The sequence below is a fragment of the Salvia miltiorrhiza genome, chromosome 1, assembly GCF_028751815.1.
Source record: "Salvia miltiorrhiza cultivar Shanhuang (shh) chromosome 1, IMPLAD_Smil_shh, whole genome shotgun sequence".
In the NCBI taxonomy this organism is placed as follows: Eukaryota; Viridiplantae; Streptophyta; class Magnoliopsida; order Lamiales; family Lamiaceae; genus Salvia; species Salvia miltiorrhiza.
The window spans coordinates 60,179,683-60,199,997 of record NC_080387.1 but is presented as its reverse complement, the minus strand read 5'-3'; the positions used below and the strand labels follow the sequence as shown (position 1 = coordinate 60,199,997).

The 20,315-nt window shown below is 37.5% G+C and overlaps 5 protein-coding genes across 7 annotated transcripts; 3 read left to right on the top strand and 2 right to left on the bottom strand.

Moving 5' to 3' along the window:
• Positions 1–2,296: 2,296 nt before the first annotated feature.
• LOC131000103 (plasmodesmata-located protein 3-like) lies at positions 2,297–3,720 on the bottom strand. The gene is made up of 2 exons (XM_057925874.1): positions 2,729–3,720; positions 2,297–2,601 (listed from the first exon to the last, which is right to left on the bottom strand). Exons 1-2 carry the CDS (start codon positions 3,462–3,464, stop codon positions 2,465–2,467), a joined length of 873 nt encoding a protein of 290 aa, XP_057781857.1. The 5' UTR covers positions 3,465–3,720; the 3' UTR covers positions 2,297–2,464.
• Positions 3,721–8,197: 4,477 nt separating this feature from the next.
• LOC131000066 (aspartate carbamoyltransferase 1, chloroplastic-like) lies at positions 8,198–11,744 on the top strand. 2 transcript variants are annotated; one of them, XM_057925837.1, is made up of 6 exons: positions 8,198–8,569; positions 9,086–9,645; positions 9,709–9,848; positions 10,669–10,842; positions 11,025–11,261; positions 11,362–11,744. In XM_057925837.1, exons 2-6 carry the CDS (start codon positions 9,090–9,092, stop codon positions 11,467–11,469), a joined length of 1,215 nt encoding a protein of 404 aa, XP_057781820.1. In that variant the 5' UTR covers positions 8,198–8,569; positions 9,086–9,089; the 3' UTR covers positions 11,470–11,744. The 2 variants fall into 2 exon arrangements, with proteins under 2 accessions (XP_057781820.1, XP_057781811.1); XM_057925828.1 differs by having other exon boundaries at positions 8,358–8,569; positions 9,069–9,645.
• A 151-nt stretch (positions 11,745–11,895) lies between these two features.
• LOC131000113 (probable inactive histone-lysine N-methyltransferase SUVR2) lies at positions 11,896–15,207 on the top strand. Of its 2 annotated transcripts, none has more exons than XM_057925884.1 (2): positions 11,896–13,836; positions 14,392–15,207. In XM_057925884.1, the coding sequence occupies exons 1-2, from the start codon at positions 13,359–13,361 to the stop codon at positions 14,748–14,750; spliced, it is 837 nt and encodes a 278-aa protein (XP_057781867.1). In that variant the 5' UTR covers positions 11,896–13,358; the 3' UTR covers positions 14,751–15,207. The 2 variants fall into 2 exon arrangements, with proteins under 2 accessions (XP_057781867.1, XP_057781873.1); XM_057925890.1 differs by having other exon boundaries at positions 11,901–13,836; positions 14,866–15,207.
• A 348-nt stretch (positions 15,208–15,555) lies between these two features.
• Positions 15,556–17,136, bottom strand: LOC131000094 (uncharacterized). The gene is made up of 3 exons (XM_057925864.1): positions 16,251–17,136; positions 15,932–16,181; positions 15,556–15,859 (listed from the first exon to the last, which is right to left on the bottom strand). The coding sequence occupies exons 1-3, from the start codon at positions 16,994–16,996 to the stop codon at positions 15,704–15,706; spliced, it is 1,152 nt and encodes a 383-aa protein (XP_057781847.1). The 5' UTR covers positions 16,997–17,136; the 3' UTR covers positions 15,556–15,703.
• Positions 17,137–17,896: 760 nt separating this feature from the next.
• On the top strand, positions 17,897–19,620 carry LOC131000145 (60S ribosomal protein L23-like). Its single transcript, XM_057925926.1, is given in 5 exon segments — positions 17,897–17,924; positions 18,012–18,121; positions 18,123–18,297; positions 19,250–19,291; positions 19,376–19,620. Coding segments are annotated over 5 exon segments (423 nt in total). The 5' UTR covers positions 17,897–17,911; the 3' UTR covers positions 19,459–19,620.
• The last annotated feature ends 695 nt before the right edge of the window (positions 19,621–20,315 follow it).

Here is a 20,315-nt window from a genome sequence, read left to right as displayed (position 1 = left end):
GTATTTTAAGTGTGTGGGTAAACGAGAAACCAACACCTAAACTAGAAAGCAGTAAACGACACCGGATTTACGTGGTTCGGTCGAGAAGACCTACGTCCACGGGGGTGTTGGGGATTTTTTCACTATACTTCGAGAGAATTACATTTTACAAGAGATGAATGAGTAAAAAATGAGATGATCCCCCCCTAACCCACTCCTAAGTCTCTATTTATAAGCATGTAAATAAGCCTTAGGGCCTCAAGCCCATTTACTAAGATGATTGGGCTTAAGCCCCTTTAATACATTGATCTTGGTCTGAATCGCCTATGCTTGCTTGGCTACGCCGGAAGCTCTATTATTTCTTTTATTATCCCAAATCTTCAATTAAATCTGCACTGGTTAGCTTAATAATAATAATACTAATCATAAGCATAAATGGAAATGTTCTCATTATATAGTGCATAGCGCTGGTGCATATTTCAGTCCTCATCATATAGTATAAAAGTAATAAAGTAAGAAATAGAATGTGATAAAGTATGAGAGAGAAGATAATAAAATGATAAAGTAGGAGAGAGAATGTGATAAAGTAGGAGAGAGAATGTAATAAAGTGATAAAGTAGGAGAGATAATGTGATAAAGTAAGAGATTGAATGTGATAAATATTTCCATTTTAGGAAAGTGGCCAACAATAGTGGGACAAACTAAAAAGGAAATGTGACCAACAATATTGGGACGGAGGGAATACATTAGATTCAAAAAATTTAGGAATAATTCAAATTCGATTCAAATTTATCAGGTTCAATTTTTGCAAGAACTAAATCTAGAATAAAATAATCTGAATCCGTGAATCTAGATCGAATCTAAAATGCATTGTCATCCCTACCCATAGCACTTGCTTATGTTTTATGAAATTGGATTGTTTGTACTCCCTCCGTCCCACGAATCTTGACACATTTTCCTTTTTGGGCCGTCCCACGAATCTTGACACGTTTCCTTTTTGGGCAATAATTATTACATTCTCTCTCCTACTTTATCACATTTATTATATTATCTCTTATACTTTATCAATTTTATAACTTTATTAATTACACACTTAAAACAATAATCTATAACTCCTTAATTCTCGTGCCGAACCCAAACGTGTCAAGACTCGCGGGACGGAGGAAGTAATTGTCCTTTGTTATCTAAAGTTCCACTTTTACAAGTTCAAACATTCTTCATTGAAAAATATTGTATTACAAATTTATAATAGCTCCTTTACATAAGCATGAAGTTTTATATAATCACATGGTTTGGTAAAAATACTCAAATAAACAGGTTTCCATTATTGTGTAAACTATTTAGCTTATTAGTTCATAAACAAGTTCATTTACAAATTTAACATAGCTCATTTACATAAGCATGAAGTTTTATATAACCACATGGTTATATAAAAATACTAAAAAAAAGCCTCCAGCAATGTTTGAACTATTTAGCTTATTAGTTCGTAAATAAGTTCATTAAACAATTTAATTTGAAAATATAAAATTATTAATAGGTACACTATTCAATTATATATTATAATTAATAATATATTATGTTATTATAAATAAAATAATATATTAAAAAACAATCTTTTAAACATATATAAATGTAAATTTAGAAAATTTAGTTATACTGTATTAAGGTCATAAATTTCGAAGTACTTTATAAATAAGGCTCCATACTCACCTCTAATAGATGAAACAAATTTAAATATAATGGTATTCGACTAAGCTCAATTTGATTAAACCCCTAATTTCCACTTGAGCATTTATATTAGTTCATTTTTTTCTTTAAAAAATCTCTTCTATCATCCAAATTGTCAAAGTAGAGTCGTACACTTTAATCAAAAGATTCAAAACAAACCAAAGCAATAACCCACGCACCTGTCAATTGTTAAATAGCTCATTACACTAACATATGTATAAAGTAGCAATTTAAAAGTTCATCCTCACCTGCAATCAATCATTATTTGCTGAAACTGACATTTCTCAGTAACTAAAAAAGTAAATAAACATTAAGAGAGATCAACCAAGCATCATAATTCATAAACTTGGTCATGAAGAAAACTCCACATCTACAACTATATGTTAAAACACCAAAAAGGCCAAAACTACTATCAGAACCGATCACCTACCCACCGTGGGCAAGCATAACGTGCCCACCATTGATGTGTCAATTTTAATTAGGAAAGATAACTAATAAATTTTACTATAATTAAAATTATCTTACTATAATTATAATTGCCACATCATGATGGGCACGTTTTGCATGCCCACGGTGGGTAGGTGATCGGTTTTTACATTCCCCAATTAAAGTCAATTTCATCTTCCTAATCAAAATATTCTCCAATTTTGCCTACCAAATCAAGAACTACAGCATTAGATCATTATATTTTAAATTTTTTAAAATTAAAATGAAAAATATAAACACCATGACTCTGTGTGTGTGTCTACGATGAAGATCATCCGCCATATTTGTAAGTATAAGCCTTTTTCTTGAAAGCTGATTTCGTGAACAGCAAACACGCCGTTATCAGCCCCATTCCCACCAGCCCTCCAATCACAATCGCTACCGTCTTCTGCGTATTCTTCTCTCTCCCTTCAAAACCCATCTCCATAATTAATTCGATGATCTCATTTTATACACGATCAAAGTGTTTAATTACCAATGAAAATGAAAAAAAATGAGACGTAGTAATACTAGAGTTTGCGGCGTCATTGATTACCAGAGGAGGAAATCGATGAGGAGTGATGGTTGGTGGGAGCGCCGTTAGGGTAGTACGTATAGCTAATATAGCATTCCAGCAAATATATCTGCGCAGAGATGGAGCTCCCGCACTCAGACTTGGCTCTCTCCGCCGCCATTTTCACGCAGTTCACGCAGTCGCCGCTGGTTAAATCGCCCTCGCACTGCCCCAACACATAGACCGACTCGTACCCGCCCGCGTAGAACCGACCCGACGCCACGCCCTTCGCGATCCCGCCCAGCGCCGCGTCCAGCCTGTCCCCTAGCCCGGGCCGGGTCGACCCGCAGACCTTGTACACCAACTCGGTCGCGCTCGCCTGCCGGAACCCGGCGATCTCGTACCTGATGTAGCAGCCGCCCAGCTGGACCCGCGCCGCCACGGCGGCGCCGCACAGCTTCCCCGCCATGGACGTGGCCTTCGCCACGCAACCGCTGCAGGCGCCGCCGGAGAGGTCCCCGCGGCATTGGTAGAGGCCGCTCATGGCGGAGGCGCCGTCGCCGGAGGAGGTTTTGTAGAAGTTGGCGGCGGAGGATCGGGAGGTGAGGTCGGCGGCGAGGGTTTTGAGGGTTTGCTTGTAGAGGGGGTTGGAGTCGGGGAATTTCTGGTCTGCACAGCCTTTGAAAACGAGGTTGGTGTAGTCGGAGGAGGAGGCCAGGATGGAGGAGAGAGAGAGGATGAGCGAGAAAATGATTGGAGCGGATTGAGATGGACCCATTTCGGAATTTCTTTCAAAATGGTTTTGTTTTTTTAACTCGATTACATGTTATAATGATTTGTTAGGGGAGGATTCGAAAGGGGCCTCTGGTTTTTTGGGTGTTTCTAGAGTTCGTTGAGTTCATAATCTTGGCTACGAGCAACAATTTGCAATTTGGTGTGTGTGAAAGAGAGAGAGAGAGAGAGAGGGAGGGAGGCAGAAGAGTGTGGAGTGTGTGCTCTTTTCGCTCTGCCAGCTTCGCAGTTGGCAAAGTTTAGTGGAATGTGATTCATGATTAATTTAAACTTTTTCTTCCTAATATAAAGTGTGTTATTATTTGTTTTGTAATCTTATTCTATGATTAAAATGTTGCATGCATAACACGTAAGTATTTGAAAAATAAATTCCGAGCTAGTCTGAATTCTAATAAATATTAGGGTCTCGATCTCGAACACGCATGATAAATTATGAATTCGAATGTGTTATTGTTTTTATTTTTATTTTTGAAACAATCGAATTTGTTATTGTTAAGACATGTAGTTAGTAAAGTTACGACTGAAAATGTGTCTTAACATATCTGATTAGTTTGGAGAGCTAATTAGACTTTTTTTGAAGTATGATTCATTTTTTCCATCTAATGTTTTTGTGCGAGCTAATTATAATATACTCCCTCCGTCCCATGAAGCATGACCTAATTCTTTTTGGTACGGAAATTAATAAATTGGTATTTTGTGTGTTATGTGTGGTAGGTGAAAAAATAAAAAGTGAATAAAAAGTACTCCCTCCGTCCGCCAAAAGTAGACCACTTTGGTTGGGCACGAGATTTAATAAAATTGGTGATGATATTGATGTAATGGAGAAAGGGTCCACCACTTTATGAGATGTGTGGTTGAGATTGAATTTGAGGTGGTTTTTTTGTAAATAAAGTGTGTTTGTAAGGATAAAAGATTAAAGTGGGTGGTGGTACCATTTCCATAAAAGGAAAGTGGTCTACTCTTTGCGGACGCCCAATATAGTAAAAATGGTCTACTTTTGGCGTGACAGAGGGAGTATTTTTTTTGCCATTTTTATAAACAGGTCAAGATTTGTGGGACAAACTAAAAAGAAAACTGTGTCATGCTTCGTGGAACGGAGGGACTAGGGAGTACTAAAATAGACCTACATGCGATGTACAATTATAACTCATGTACAATAATAGATATAATTAATAAAGAAAATTATACATACATACATACATATAGGGGCTCCAATGAGACTCCATAATTTTAGTGAGATTTAGGGCACGATCTGGTGCGTTTATTTCATCAATCATATGGCTGATATTGTATCTGGAGGGTGATTTTTTTCGCAGGGTTCGAATCTTGGAGGGAGCAGAATATTTTAAATTTTGTTATTCATCAATATATATTGCATTGTTCATCAGTATATAGTGTCTTGTTCATCAGTATATATGTCTTATTCATTACCAATTTTTTAAATTTTATTTTTCATCAGTATATACATCTTCTTCGTTAGATATACGTTTTGTTCATTAGTATTATATGTCTTATTGATTGTACTCATGTTACACGAAAAATAGGGAGTCTCACTGGAGCGCGCCCCCATATATATATATATATATATATATATATAGGGGAAGACTAAAATAAGAACGCTTCTTAAAATATAAATTAGGAACCATTTTCAGCCCTTATATCATTAAGATCTACGGTTGATTCATCACCTTGTTGGATAAATTCATGGTCCTGAGTTCGAATCCCAAAGGTAGCAAAAAATTATTTTTCGCAATTCATAGCTTAATACAGTTTATTCATGCGTGTTATACATAAAATTCATGCATTTTTGCTGGTTCGTAATTCTTAAAATAAGGGTGGTTTATTGAATAACTGCCCCCTATATATATATATATATATATATATATATATATATATATATATATATATATATATATATAGGGGAAGGCTAAAATAAGAACGCATCTTAAAATATAAATTAGGAACCATTTACAGCCATTAGATCATCAAGATCTACGGTTGATTCATCACCTTGTTGGATAAATTCATGGTCCTGAGTTCGAATCCCAAAGGTAGCAAAAAATTATTTTTCGCAATTCATGCCTTTATACAGTTTATTCATGCGTGTTATACATAAAATTCATGCATTGTTGCTGGTTCGTAATTCTTAAAATAAGGGTGGTTTATTGAATAACCACCCCATATATATATATATATATATATATATATATATATATATATATATATATATATATATATATATATGGAGCGCGCCCCCATATATATATATATATATATAACTAAATAAAAAATTTAAAAAGTTTAAATATATTAAATGAGATTATATATTGATTTAGTGTGTCTAAAAATAGATTAATTATAATATATATATATATATATATATATAATGTCATTCTATGCAATTATATAATGTCTTATTAATAATTTTAAAATAAATTAAATAGAAATACATAATTTAGAAAATTGAATTTTTTTAAATTATGAAAATAAAAAAATATTTAAAATAAAGTTTCTAGTTTCAAGGAAAAATTCAAAAGAAACTTTGTAGTCGGATGACCATAATGAAGATTGAAAATCAAATTTTGGCCTCTAATCTTCAAATCACAAAATTTGGTCATTAATTAGGTGGTATGCCTAATATACACTTTTTACTCGGCCGCTGAGGTGATTGCGCGACCGTTGGAAGCTTATGGGTGAGTTGCGCGTTCGCGGGGAAAGGCCAGCGCCCGCTGCACGTATGACACTTATGACACTAAAGAGGATCATTTTATTACTTGGTTTTATTTTGGATTTCCGTTTGCACTTATGGCAAAGACCATTTTAAACACTTTCTTGTAGGGTTTAGATGTTTCATTTAGGGTTTAGATGATCTATTTAGGGTTTTTTGTTTGTTTGTTTGTTTGTTTCATGTGCTTCATCTTCTTCACATCATGATTTTTTGATTCTATTGTTGTTGTTTCTGTATTTGTATTGCACGTATGGCAGTATTAGTGCCATAAGTGCCAAAAGGACCATTTTACTTTATTTTATTTTGGATTTCCGTTGGCTCTTAAAACCAAGTAAAATCTTGGCATTTAGGGCGTGTTTGATAGGGGCATATACTGCGTGATTAAATAGGTAACTCGTGTAATCCATGTGTTTGATAGCTGACTTAATTAATAGTTGCGCCCCGAAAATTGACCAAGGCCCGCACCAAATCACTGTTACACTTCCAAACCACAACTCACGCTCACCCCAGTTACGTTTTCTCACCCTCAACAGTGACATTCATTAATTTTGAAGATTACAAGTTTGCCCTTGGAAGGTTCTGCATTTCCTTTTGTCCAGCACAAATACGAAGGTTCTAGTGTTGACTTCTTCATCTCCCCGATCTGGAGTCCATTACAGGTAATTGTAGCTGTGGTTTTTTTTGGCACCAACAAACAAATGTATGCTCATATGGGCATTTGAACACAACATCAATAGCAATACTCAACATCAAGCCCACAGATGCACTGACACCAATAATTGGGGAGTTGATTGATTCTTGTTATATTGAGATCAACAATTGGGGCTATAATGGTGGTTTTCTCGTGAGGATGGGATACATGAATTTGGGGGCGGGGCGGCGTTGGAGTGAAGGAGATGGGTGGCGCTGAGCCGGTAGGGTTGTTGGTGATGGAAGGAGTTAAAATGAAAACCTGAATTTTTCGAAGAGGGTTGGGAGGGAGGCGATGCTGCGTGCTAGAGGGAGGGGCGACGCTGTGCCGATTCTTTTGGCGGTGGGACGGGCGGCGCTAGAGGGAGGGAGGCAGCGCCGATTAGGTGGGGGACGGGGGATTGAAGATGAAGACCAAAAAAAAGAAATCTGTAGCAAAACTGGGGGATTCAATTTTTTCTATTGAACAAAATAGTGTTTCATTTTTTTAATTTAAAATTTTTAATTAATTTAAAATAAGGTTAAAATAGTAATTTCACTATTTAATTTAAATTTTAATCTAAACTATCAAACCAGTAAATCATGTTATCAAGATTTTAATCTTCATCTATCAAATACTAAAATACATTATTAATATTACCCAATCTATATTATTTTAACTAGATTTTATTTATCCATCTTTATCTCAACTAGCTATCAAACTGGCCCTTATGACACTATTAGTGCCATAAGTGCCTAACCCAACCTGGCACACAACCCGTATTAGAAATGAATATTGAGTCAATTCCTCCCTTAAAATGCCTTATAAGGGAGAGAGGTTTATATGCTCATGCCACTATCTCCAACCAATGTGGGACACTTTAACACCCCCCTCACGCGCAACGTGGACTATCCCAAATTTTAACAATCCAATGATGGGCCCCCCAATATCGTTATCAACAAATGACGTTTGGGATAGTCCACGCTGCGCGTGAGGGGGGTGTGTTAAAGTGTCCCACATTGGTTGGAGATAGTGGCATGAGACACGTTATATGGTGAGGCAACTCATCTCCCTTATAAGGCATTTTAAGGGAGGAATTGACCCAATATCCATTTCTGCCTAATCCTACCATGTCCGCCTCATTAAGGGTAAAAACGTCCGAAATCAATAAAAATTGCCAAATTTTATGTTTTTTCGATGAATGGCCATAAATTGTGTTTTATGCTTCATTTTGGTTACTTCAAAATTTTACTCATTTTAAAATAAGGTTTTGTCGTAAATCCTTTTTTACATATCATGTTTAAAATTAAATGTCATTTTATGATTTTTCATTCAAAACATGTATTGCATATTTTATTCAAGACGTAATTAAATGAAATAAAAAAAATGTGATCTATCTACAAAATAAGGAAAAAAACGAAGAAAATAATAATTTTAAAAAAAATAAAAATAATTTTTTTTACATAAATTATGATTATGATATTGATTTCTCTTAATTTTAAACTTTGAACGTGTTGTTATTTCCACTGCCGAGTTCGCCGTCTGGTATGTTGGGCTGCTCATTGCGGGAGAATTGCCGAACAGAGCGCTGCCGCGAGGGAGATAGATAGATAGCAACATCACATTTAGAAGCCACATTATATCTTACAACTTCGCCGTCTTGTTTCCTTTTTTCACCATCTTACAAGTTGAGGTAAATCTCCGATTCATCAAACATGGTTTTGATCAGACTCCACTCCATATTATATTTTCTTACTAAATATTTATCCCATATGTTTACATGTCACGCATAAAAACTTGATATGATGCTTTGATTATGTGTGGGACTTATTTCTTGGTTGTTCGTGAAATGTTCGATGATATGCCTCAAAGGGCTCGCTCAAGCTATCTGGTACATTTGAATATTTGGTTCCTGCTCTATCACTCCCTGATAGTCTTGGGTTTTTTTTTTTTTTCATCCAACAGTAATGATAATTGTTTTAAAGTATTTTAATCCGACCAAAGCAAAAATAGTAAAAAGAATGGACTGTTTTTGGATAGGGGTGGGTTTTTCTTAAAAAATACTATGTAGAAGGCATTTTTATTTACTTTGTTTGGCGGATTTGGAAATTTGATCCTGAAGTTCGCTTGTAAAGATCTTAACTACAAATATTTGGCAATATCCCACTTGTGATTGACTGATAAATGTTCAGCTTCGATATCTGATTAGGTATATGGCATCATCTTTCATATTGTCCACTTGCACCTTAAATGGGAGTGTACTTGCTCCTAAGGCTTCGAAGACCAATGCTGAGTCTGTTTGCAATCATCTGAATGGTAGCTTTAAACTAACATATAGATCTCTGTCCATATCTGCATCTGCCGACACACCACATTCATCGGCTTTCCCAAATCGGAAAGCATTTGACTGGAAACAAGGAAACTTGCCTTTGAGGAGTGCAGTCAAATGCAGAGCGCTGAATGTTGAGACACAGCCTTTATTTTCACTGGGGAGTAAATTTCAACTCGAAGATGTTATTGAAGCTCAACAGTTTGACAGAGATACTCTCAGTGCCATATTTGACGTGGCACTGGAGATGGAGAAGATTGAGAAGAACTCAACTGGAAGCAACCTTCTTCAGGGGTATCTGATGGCAACCCTATTTTATGAGCCCTCAACCAGAACTAGGCTTTCGTTTGAGTCAGCTATGAAACGTTTGGGTGGGGAAGTATTAACTACAGAAAATGCACGAGAGTTTTCATCAGCAGCAAAAGGGGAGACACTTGAAGGTAGTTATTTTTATTTTGAGTCTGTATGAAAACATGCTTGTACTGATCCATGTTGATCCCCAGATACCATAAGAACTGTTGAAGGATACACTGATATCATAGTGATGAGGCATTTTGAAAGTGGTGCTGCAAGAAGAGCTGCAGCTACAGCCAATATCCCAGTTATTAATGCTGGAGATGGTCCGGGACAGCATCCAACCCAGGTCTGCAAACTGGAGTTCTTATTGAATTCATAAATTTGTCAATCAAGTTTTTAAATTCAACAATGTGTTTTTACTTCTCCAAACATGCAATGGTTGGTTTTTAGATGGAAACAAATTTGTATTTCAACAGCTTTTGCTCATTATCATTTACCTTTTCCTTGAGAGAACAAAAGAGAAACATATTAACTCTTTGCAAGGATATCAATGTCATGTAATTTATGAAGGAGGTGTTTGGTTTGAGTGATAAAATAATCCACCTTAATCAAGTGTTTGGTTTGCATGATTGAGCCCATGATTGATAGCTCGGCCCGCATCTAATCACTCAAAAATGAGTGATTGTTTATCACCCCAAAGTTGGGTGGATTATTTAACCACCACTCAAATCCTATCAATCTCATCTATCCCATCCCCCAAATTAAATACCTCCGAAGGGTTTAAGGACTGGACAAACAGTTCTTTGAGGATGTTCATAAGAAAAGTGACTTGATTTCTGTGTGAGACCTGAGCAGAAAGTTGACAACAATTTATGTATATTATGTCGTATTCAAGTGAATGTAAGATTAGTTATTTTTGTTTCCTTATGTGAGGAATCTTAAACCAATGCAGTACCCCAATACAACAACAATGATTCTATATATTTGTCTGCTGGACCGGAAACTTTGGCTAATCATCCATCTTTGCAATCTAGAGCATAATTTAGAGGTTTACTGAAACTAATTATTGTCTCTAGGTTAAAACGGATATATTATCTATAGTATTGCTCTTGGGTATAATGTGTTATGTTCATCTCAATGTATTTTACTTCCATGTTGATGGACAGGCTCTCCTCGATGTATACACCATTCAAAGGGAGATAGGAAAACTTGATGGAATCAAAGTTGGGCTTGTAGGAGATCTTGCTTATGGGAGGACAGTGCGGTCACTTGCCTATTTGCTGGCCAAGTACAAAGATGTCAAAGTTTACTTTGTCTCGCCTGAAGTAGTGAAAATGAAGGTAATTAGAGTATGTAGTTGTCTATAAAATAGGTGCCAAATATCTGTGTGAGTTTTCTTTCTTAGTAATCAATTTGGGGAAAGGATAATTTTGTCAATATACCTAATGGAATGAGATTGCAAATTCTTCCTTCATTACAGTTGACAATAAGCTGAGATTACATTGTCTTGGTATCATTTCAGGATGACATAAAAGATTATCTAACCTCCAAAGAAGTTGAATGGGAAGAGAGTGCTGATTTAATGGAGGTGGCTTCTAAATGTGATGTTGTATATCAAACCCGTATTCAGCGAGAGAGGTTTGGAGAAAGAATCGATCTTTATGAAGAAGCTAGAGGCAAGTACATTGTGGATCAGAATGTAATGGATGTGATGCAGAAACATGCAGTTGTAATGCATCCTCTGCCACGGCTTGATGAGGTAAGTTTGTCTTTACGGTTATGCTACCACTTTTGATGTTGTTTATTTTCAAACTCGTCACATCTCTAATTCTTGATTTATGATCATGGACCAACTTCAGATAACTGTTGAAGTTGATGCTGATCCAAGGGCTGCCTACTTCAGACAAGCAAAGAATGGCCTATACATTCGTATGGCCCTTTTAAAGCTTTTGCTTCTTGGTTGGTAAAAGTTGCATTTTCTCCAAAGGGAAGTCGCGGATTGCTTCCTTGAAGACAAAAGCTCAAGGAACTCTTGCAATTTTTTCCCAGTCATTATTTTCTGGAAATTGGCAAATTTTGTTTTATTTTGGAGGGTGATTTACATATAAGCAGATGATTCAGGAACAATGTGCAGAATCCCCATTATGTCGTTTTAGAAGTATCATTCTTGTTGAAGTTGACGATTCAGGAACAATGTGCAGAATCCCCATTCTGTCTTTTTAGAAGTACCATTTTTGTTCAAGTTGGCTATTCCATCTCGTTTTATCTACAAAACCTTTTTTTATGCTGTAGGCTATTATTTCAAATGAGCTTCTTGTGTCTTTGACTTTCACTCTTTAAAATAATTTCCAATTGATGAGTTTGCAAATATCATTTTCCCAAAAAAAAGAAAGAAAAGAAAAGAAAAGAAAAGAAAAGAAAAGGTGAAAGAACAACTACCAATTAGAGAGACGAATATTGACTATTTTCCCTTTTTATTACTGTATCACTTTCCATCTTTTCCCTCTCAAACTCACACTCAACAGTCATGGCAGCTGTTTCTAAATTCTAAGTGACAGTGAGAAGAATTTTCCCCCTTTACGATTCTTTAATTTAAGTTGTAAAGAATTTCTCTTGCATATGGTGTGCACATTTGAAATTTTGTGGCCGTACAGTTCCTGGCAATAACCTTTTTTGTTCACTTTTTATTACATTTTTAAATCCCGTTTCACTTTGTGTGTGTAATTAGGGTTTATGGGTTTATGCAGTACATTTGAATCCATTCGTCTCCTCTCTTTTTGCGTGTTTGTGTTGCGGAGAAATTCTCATTTCCCACGTGCTTTTGTTTTGCCTACGATTAGTATTGTTATCCTTCATTGCGGAAGGTGGAGTGATTTTGTTGCATGGGTAGCCATGTTTCATTAGTATTATGTTCAATAATACCCTAATTCATGTTCCAGTTGTTCTTATAGGTGGGTAAAAATTAACAAAGTTATTAACAGCGGTATTTTGTCGTATTGATCAATTTGAGTCTCCAATGAAGTTGTTATATATTAGACCCAGTGCTTACACGATTTTCCTGAGAGAGGAAATTCTATCGCCTCTAAGCTTGAAAAGCTGTTGTTGAATTTTTACCAAGCTAAATCCTAGATGAGTTTAAGAGCTTGTTTGAGTGAAAGAGTTTCATAGATGATGGCTGATTAAGAAAGAAGGCCTCATTTGTTTGTTACAGCTTTCAAAATCTGCTGCAATCATTAATTGCACTGGTTGCATATGAATAGCATTGAAAGTGAATTTCGTTTGACTTATTAGGGAAATTTTATCATGGCCTTTTGTGTCATAGTTTGTAGTTGATGTTCTTAACTAGTAACACGCGAATATGAAATATGTTTGTAATCCTATTTTCCTTGTCCTGGTATAAACGTGTGCGCAATTATGTCTTAATGTTTATGCATATATTCCATATATGCTTAGCTTTGATAACTCCTTATGAATAGTAGTGTCATATGGTGAGGCTTTTATCAGTACATATCTGATTTAGCATGTTGCATTTGCATTCTTAGTATCTGTTGACTAGCATTATCTTCTAATGTCATAGTACTTAAGTTATGAAAGATGGAGTGTTGGTTTGAACATTATGGACTCACTTGCTCCTTACTACTCCTTGTTCGTGAGGATTGCTTCCATTTGCATGTGTTGCTTGTAGAGAAGATATAGCACCACAATTTTGTCAGAACTGGCTGATCCAAAATAGAAGAGGTTGGAGGAATGAGCTCAGGCAGCTGAAGAGTTGATACGGCCTTTAAAAAGGGTGCGACGTAGATACCAAGATGGTCAAAGCACCTCCTCTGCTGCAGCTACTGCTAGTGGTCCTACAATGCCCCTGGTCATCCGTAAAGATGAACCAACTGAACTACCTAATTCATGTCCCTCAGAGGTAAATGCATCTCAAGGCTTGGTGGCATCACCTCAGCCCAGTGCTGAAAACGAAAGCACTGATCCTCAGTTACTTAGTAAGATAAAAAGAAAGCAACCTATTTTTCCTGAATCCTTGGTTGCCCGCGAGGTATGTGACCCCTGGCAGCCTAATAGCGTCACAAGTCCTTCTCATGCTGCGAAGCTCAGAGACAGAGGAAATCAATTACTATGTCCTCAAACATCAACTGGGGAAAAGAGTTCATTGCCTCATAGTTCTCCCCAGGCTACTTGTAATAAACAGTGGAAGATTGTACGTGGTAGTGTTCCGGTTCCCAAACAGAAGCGTGTTTCAAATTTTCCATTGATTATTCCTAAAGAAGGGCCTGTTACAGATGACATGCCACAGTCCGTGCTTCCTATTGCTGTCATTGATCCAGGTTGGCATTTCCTCTGTGGCTGAGTGCAAATATGGTTCCAGATCTTGCTTTTTTTTTTTTACTTTTAAACTCTCATTAGTATCTCGATCAAGGTTCTTGTCTCAGCTGAATGTCTTTCTTGTTACTTTTAAACTCACATTGGATCATGAAAATGAAAATCTATCCTATGAGCCCCCAGAAATTCTCAGTTTTAGTTTCTTGTTTGAACTATTAAAGCAATGCATGTAGCTATTTATTAGTTTTCATTTGTAATCTTGCTGCATTAGGGTCTTGGTATTAGTTTCCAGAGAGTCCTGGTTGATTATGTTCCAGTACTTTCTAGATTCTGATTTTTCCTTTTATGTGCTAAATGTGAAGGAGTGTTGTTGTGTAGCTCTCAGTATTATGTTTTAAGGGTCCTAGATTAGGACTTATCTACATGCCCAATTACATTTTTAGTAACCTTCCATTCCCTTCAAGCAACATAATGAACTACTGCTCTGTCACTATGTAAGAAACTTCTGCAGAAGTTATAGTTTAATATTCACCGTCAGTATCTCTGGAAATAATTTACAGAGCCATCTATCAAAGGAGGTGCATCTGATCAGAATGGTACTAGTGAACTGTCTTATCTTGAGCCCTCGGATTTACCATCCCTAAGTGAAAATGAAATAAACGAGGGAACTGACATTCCACATGAAGCAAGAACAAATGGTGAGCTTAAACTGGTGTCAAGTCAATTTGCTTCTAACCTAGAGATTGCTTCCTCGCCTTTGGGGGAGGTGAAAATTTCCTTAAGCTGCAACTTGGCTCATGTAAGGCCTGATTGCCATATCATGCCTAGTCTTGAAACAGTTCTACAATTGGTGGAGGATAAATGCCTCAGATCATATAACATTTTGGACCCAAACTTTTCCGTGATGAGTATTATGTAAGAAATTTGCCAGTGCTTTCTAAATTTAAGATCAGATCAGAATAGTGTGAGCCCTTCAACCATGGATGTGCATCCAACTCCAACCATTGATGTACCGAGTAAATCTTCTGCTACAGATGATCGTGGTGCTGGTGAACTGTAGTTAAGTTCTTTAACTGGAGCAAATGATCCCCAGTCTAATTCTGAGTTACCTTTACACAAAACACCACTGGTTACTTCTTGCAATGGCACAGCTGATAGCTATCAACTGGAGGAGAGGGATGGTGGGGATGACCATGGAACACATACTGAGAGCACAGAGCATCATTTAGAAGAAACAAAGAGCTTCTTTCTTCCTTTTTGGCTTCACTATACTCTGTTCTTAACAAGTGGCATTTTGGTTGTTGAAACTGATTATGTTCTCTTATGATTTGAGTATTGATCTTCCTTCACTTGCACTGCAGGCGCTGGTGCAAATCTACTTGCTCAACAATTTTTTGTGCTTGAGTAAGTTGAGTGCATTCTGAAGATAAAACATCTGTCTTTCTCGAATCCCCTTTTGCTTTACAAAGTGAAGATCCACGAAGATTGTCCTTCAAAGATATGTCGATTTTTCTGATTCAAATTGCAGGATTTTCTTAACATCCATTTTCCTTTGCTACCATTTTAATTGATGTTATGATTTCAAATTTAGTGGAGATACCAGTGGAAGTGGAGACCTCTGACCACCATTTTTTTTTTTTTTTTTGAGAGCATAGACTTCTGATCACCATTTTTTTAAGAGCATAACCCAGACCAATTCTCGATTAAATGAATTAATACAAACATAATCAAACAAAATATTATTGAATTGATATAAACATGAAGAGAAGTAACTCAAACTTATTGATTCAGTTGAGTGCACCTGTCTAGAAACACAGAATACAAGAATCTCTTCAGTAAGCATATACAGAGTGCAGAAAATGAGGTAATTTGCTATAACAAGTCTCTGTCATGAGGCTTGGCTAGCGCTTGACGTTCACATGCTGCAGGAATGGCAGGTCGAATGCTGCTGGGATTCAGCGGGAAGAGGGTTTTATAGTATCCATCCATTATTGCTCCAAAATTGCAGGTTTCTGCAACTCCACTAATCTGTTCAACCACATTACATAACAATCTCAAACTCAAACTCAAACTCTTGTTAGTTACAACTTAGAAATGTACCTGGTAAATGTCCCTCATGTATCCATGGAGGTTTTGATACTCGACAAGCTTCTTCTTGGTGCACTTGAAGAGCACGTTGTAAACGAGGTCGAATCTGATCAACGTGGTGAAGAGACACACATCTGCAAGAGTAAGTGTGTCCCCACACAGGTATCTGTTGCCTCCCAAATGCTCCTCCACCATCTCCAATGTACTGAACAACTCATTTGCTGCAATGTCATACGCTTCTTGGCTCTGAGCGAATCCACACCTGCACACCACACACCATGAATTGACTTTGGAAATAAAATGAAGTAGCTAGTTGTAGTGATCCACCTACCTATAAACTCCATTGTTGACGCTGGGATAGATAATCTTGTTCCACCGATCAATCTCTTTCTTCAAGGCCGGAGGAGCAAGATCCAAATCCGGATTCCGGGCCACGTCGTTCAACCCGGAATTAAACAACTCGATGATATCGTAGCTCTCATTGCAAACCACCTCCTTGCTACTGCCGTCCCACAGCATCGGCACCGTCGACCTGCCGCCGTACCCGCCGCGCCGCAGATTGTACACCTCCTTTAGAGTTCTGCACCCATTCGCCCTATCCAAACCTGGGGCCACCACGCCCGTCTCAGCGGCGGCGGCCGAAAATTCCCATAAACCGTCGGCGCCGGGGGCGGCCACGGAGACGGGGACGGCGGCGTGGAGGCCTTTGAGGGCGCGGACGATGAGGGTGCGGTGGGCCCAGGGGCAGGGGAGGCCCACGTAGAGGTGGAGGGTGTGGCGGGGGAGGGAGGAGGGGTCGGCCAGGCGGAAGGGGGAGGTGGGGCGGGTGTAGCGGCCGCCGGAGTCGGACGGCGCGAGCTGGGACATCATGAGGTGCCAGGCGCCGGACCAGGCGGACCGGGCGGTCGACACCAGGAGGTTGGGGGGTAGGGATTGGCCCCACAGGAGTCTGGTCAGGGTTGTGATGGGGTTGGTGGTGCCCGACATTTTTACTGTGCGGCGGCTGACAGTGGCGGCCGGCGGCGGGAGGAGGACTGGGGAGCCGAGGAATGTTGAGCTGCGGGACATTGCTTTCATGTTCTCGCTGCAATTGCTAGCATTAAATTAATTCAACTATTATTTAGAACTTTATTTTCTGTTAATTAACATTTTGGAGATAATTGAAAGTCAATACAATAATCGGTATGGCTCAATCTTTTCAACACAGTAATGTAAAGTATGGTGGGTGAGAGTGTAGTTTATAAGATTCTTTTCAAGAATAGAAAAGAATCCTCTATGGAATACCAAGCAATGTGATTTCCTGTATTTTTTATGTGTGAACAATGATCCCGAGTTCAAATCTCATTGTTATTCCTCCCCAACTCTCCCAAGTAAAAAAAAAAATAAAAATAGAAAAGAATCACAGTGTACTATATACTCCCTCCGTCCATGATTCAGTGCCCTGTTTGGCCTTTAAAAAATGTCCACAATTGAATGCCCTGTTTTGCTTTTTGTACCCTTTTACTCTCCTACTTTTTCTATATTTACTACTCTTTGCCACTAATGGACCCACCTTCAAACACCTTTTTCACTTTTATATTCTATATTTACTACACTTTATCACTTTAGTCAACTACCTTTATCACTTTAGTCAACTACTCTTATATTTCACCACAACACCTTTTTCAGCTTTTTTAGTTTCCGTGCCCACACCTAAATGGGGCACTGAATCATGGACGGAGGGAGTAACTGATTGTAGTATAAACTAGAAACATTTTTTTTGGTCTCATCGAAGATAAAGGCATTGGTGATGGGCTTGGCTCGTTTATAGGAATAAGTACTGGGCTTGACTGATTAATATGCAGCCCATGCTTCATGAAAACCCTAGCCCACACTACGCTCACTCCTAGAACTTGAAAGCTTCCAACCAGCCATTTAAAACCCTAGCGCCTCTCCGTCTCTCTCTTCCGCTTTCATTTCTATACCAGGAGGAGGTGAGGTTTAGACGCGAAAATGTCGAAGCGAGGTATGATCCAATTCCCTCTCACAGATTTCGTATCTTATTCCAAGTCATTGTCGCGTTTGATGTGATCTTTTTTTTCTTATCTACCAGGACGCGGAGGAACGGCGGGTAATAAGTTCAGGATGTCGCTGGGTCTGCCGGTGGCGGCGACGGTGAACTGTGCCGACAACACCGGCGCGAAGAACCTGTACATTATATCAGGTGAAGGGAATCAAGGGTCGCCTCAACAGGCTCCCGTCTGCCTGCGTCGGCGACATGGTCATGGCCACCGTTAAGAAGGGGAAACCTGATCTACGTAAGAAGGTCATGCCCGCCGTCATCGTCCGCCAGCGCAAGCCCTGGCGCCGAAAGGACGGTGTTTTCATGTATTTCGAAGGTCAATTTTCGCCTCTTACTTTACTAGTATGAATTAGATCTGATTTATTGGTTTATCTTTGTTTAATTAAGGTTATCATTTACTTAGTTTTTCATGTGATTGCTGTGGTAGTGAGATTTTTACTTGAGTTAATATTTGTAATGTTTTTGTTGAACTTTGCTTTGGGTAGTTATGGCTTATGGGTAATTGTAGATATGGTATGGTTTTGGAGGTCCTTTAGAATTGCCTTTTATCTTAGCTAACCATGGTCCATGTGAAGTAGTCATTTCATGTTTTGTTTCTTAGATATGTGAATGATTTAACCGGTGAATCATCTTATGTCAAGTTCCTGTCTACTTGCTGACTATTTAGCTGATTTAGTATCTCAAACTTTATGAAGATAGATTCAAAGTAGTATTTTGCAAAATTAGTTTTACATCAGAATTATGAAATATTCATGAGATTTAATACTCTCAAAATGCATTTTCATTTGAGAATGGCACAGGCTTTGGGAAATTGGTGAATGTGAGTGAGTTGAATTAAGGGTCCCACTTTTGTTGTAAGTTAGTTGTGTGGGGTATAATTACTAAAAATAGAAATGAGAATTCATTTTTGGGAAAGAAAATGATAATTCATTTTTGTAGTATATTACCCCTCTTTCATATAATATGAAAAAAATGCATAGCATTTTCATATTTGAAGTATAAATTATTGTTGTGATCTACCAGGTAGATTTCTGGCTTGAGTTCATGATATAACCCATGTGCTTAGGAGTTGGCTTTTGCAAACATCTTTATTCAGCTCTTAGACTATGGGTTTTAGCCTTGAGTTTTATGTAATACCTAGCATTTTGAGGCCCTTAAACCTACTTATTACAAGCCTATTCTTAAAGAATTTGAATTATTGCTATACTTTTGATCTTGTATTTTGTTTTATTAATTTTTAACTAATCCTTTGCCTTTTACAACTGCAGACAATGCTGGGGTTATTGTCAATCCCAAGGGTGAGATGAAAGGTAATGATCCATTTAAATGTTCCATAATTTTATTTCTAAAAATTTGCTACACATGCTAATTTTTTGATATTTTTTATTTTGTAGGCTCTGCCATTACTGGTCCTATCGGTAAGGAATGCGCTGATCTTTGGCCTAGGATTGCCAGCGCTGCCAATGCTATTGTCTAGAATCGAATCTTGGGATTCTTAAAATTTTGTGCTTTTGTTAGTTTGTTAAAAAGTGACTTTGATATGAGATGAAGATATTTTTGTTGGAATTTCTAAGATATTGGTTAGTTTTATCTTTATTTGGAGCCATTAATCATATAGTTGTGGACCTCTCTTGCTATATTTCTTTTTGTTCTTCCTTGGTGTATTGTCTTTGGGGCTTCTGATTCTAAGTTTTGTTCCTTCTCATTTCTCTACAATCTGTTGTTTATTTCCATCTCGTATCTCGTCCACTGGTTTTAATCATGGTTTCTGTGTGGTTTTTAGCTGTTGCACCTGACTTGCTCTCTAGTTCTTTCCTTTTGTTTGTTAAGTAAGCATGTCAATTGCTATTAATTTTGCTATATGTAATTGTCTGTATTTTACCAAGCAATTCTGAGCTTGAGTAAGTGTGGTTGTGAAAGTGCTTTTGTAGTATGCACTCGCTAAAGTTTCCTTTTCTCTAAATTAGAACATTACTAGTAGTACATTTTTTATCTGTTTGATTGATAAATGTAGTTCGAATTTTTAGTACAATTCTGTTTGGAATGGATTAAAATGCTATTCCACAATTAATCAGTTGGAATGTCAACTATTCTTGGTGTATATGCTTGCCGAAAGAGGTTTAGCTTTAGTTATGCAAATCTTTGATTGAGGAATCCATGCTCCTTAAGCTTTATGGATGTCAGCGTCTATTGTTGGATAATCTTAAAAGGGACAATGAGAGAGATACTACTAAGATGATTTGATTTGTTGAGTTTAAAAAAGATTTTCCACAATATCTACGAGTTCATTGGATTTCTAAAATACTATTCTTTCCGCTTCATTTCATTTGGTTT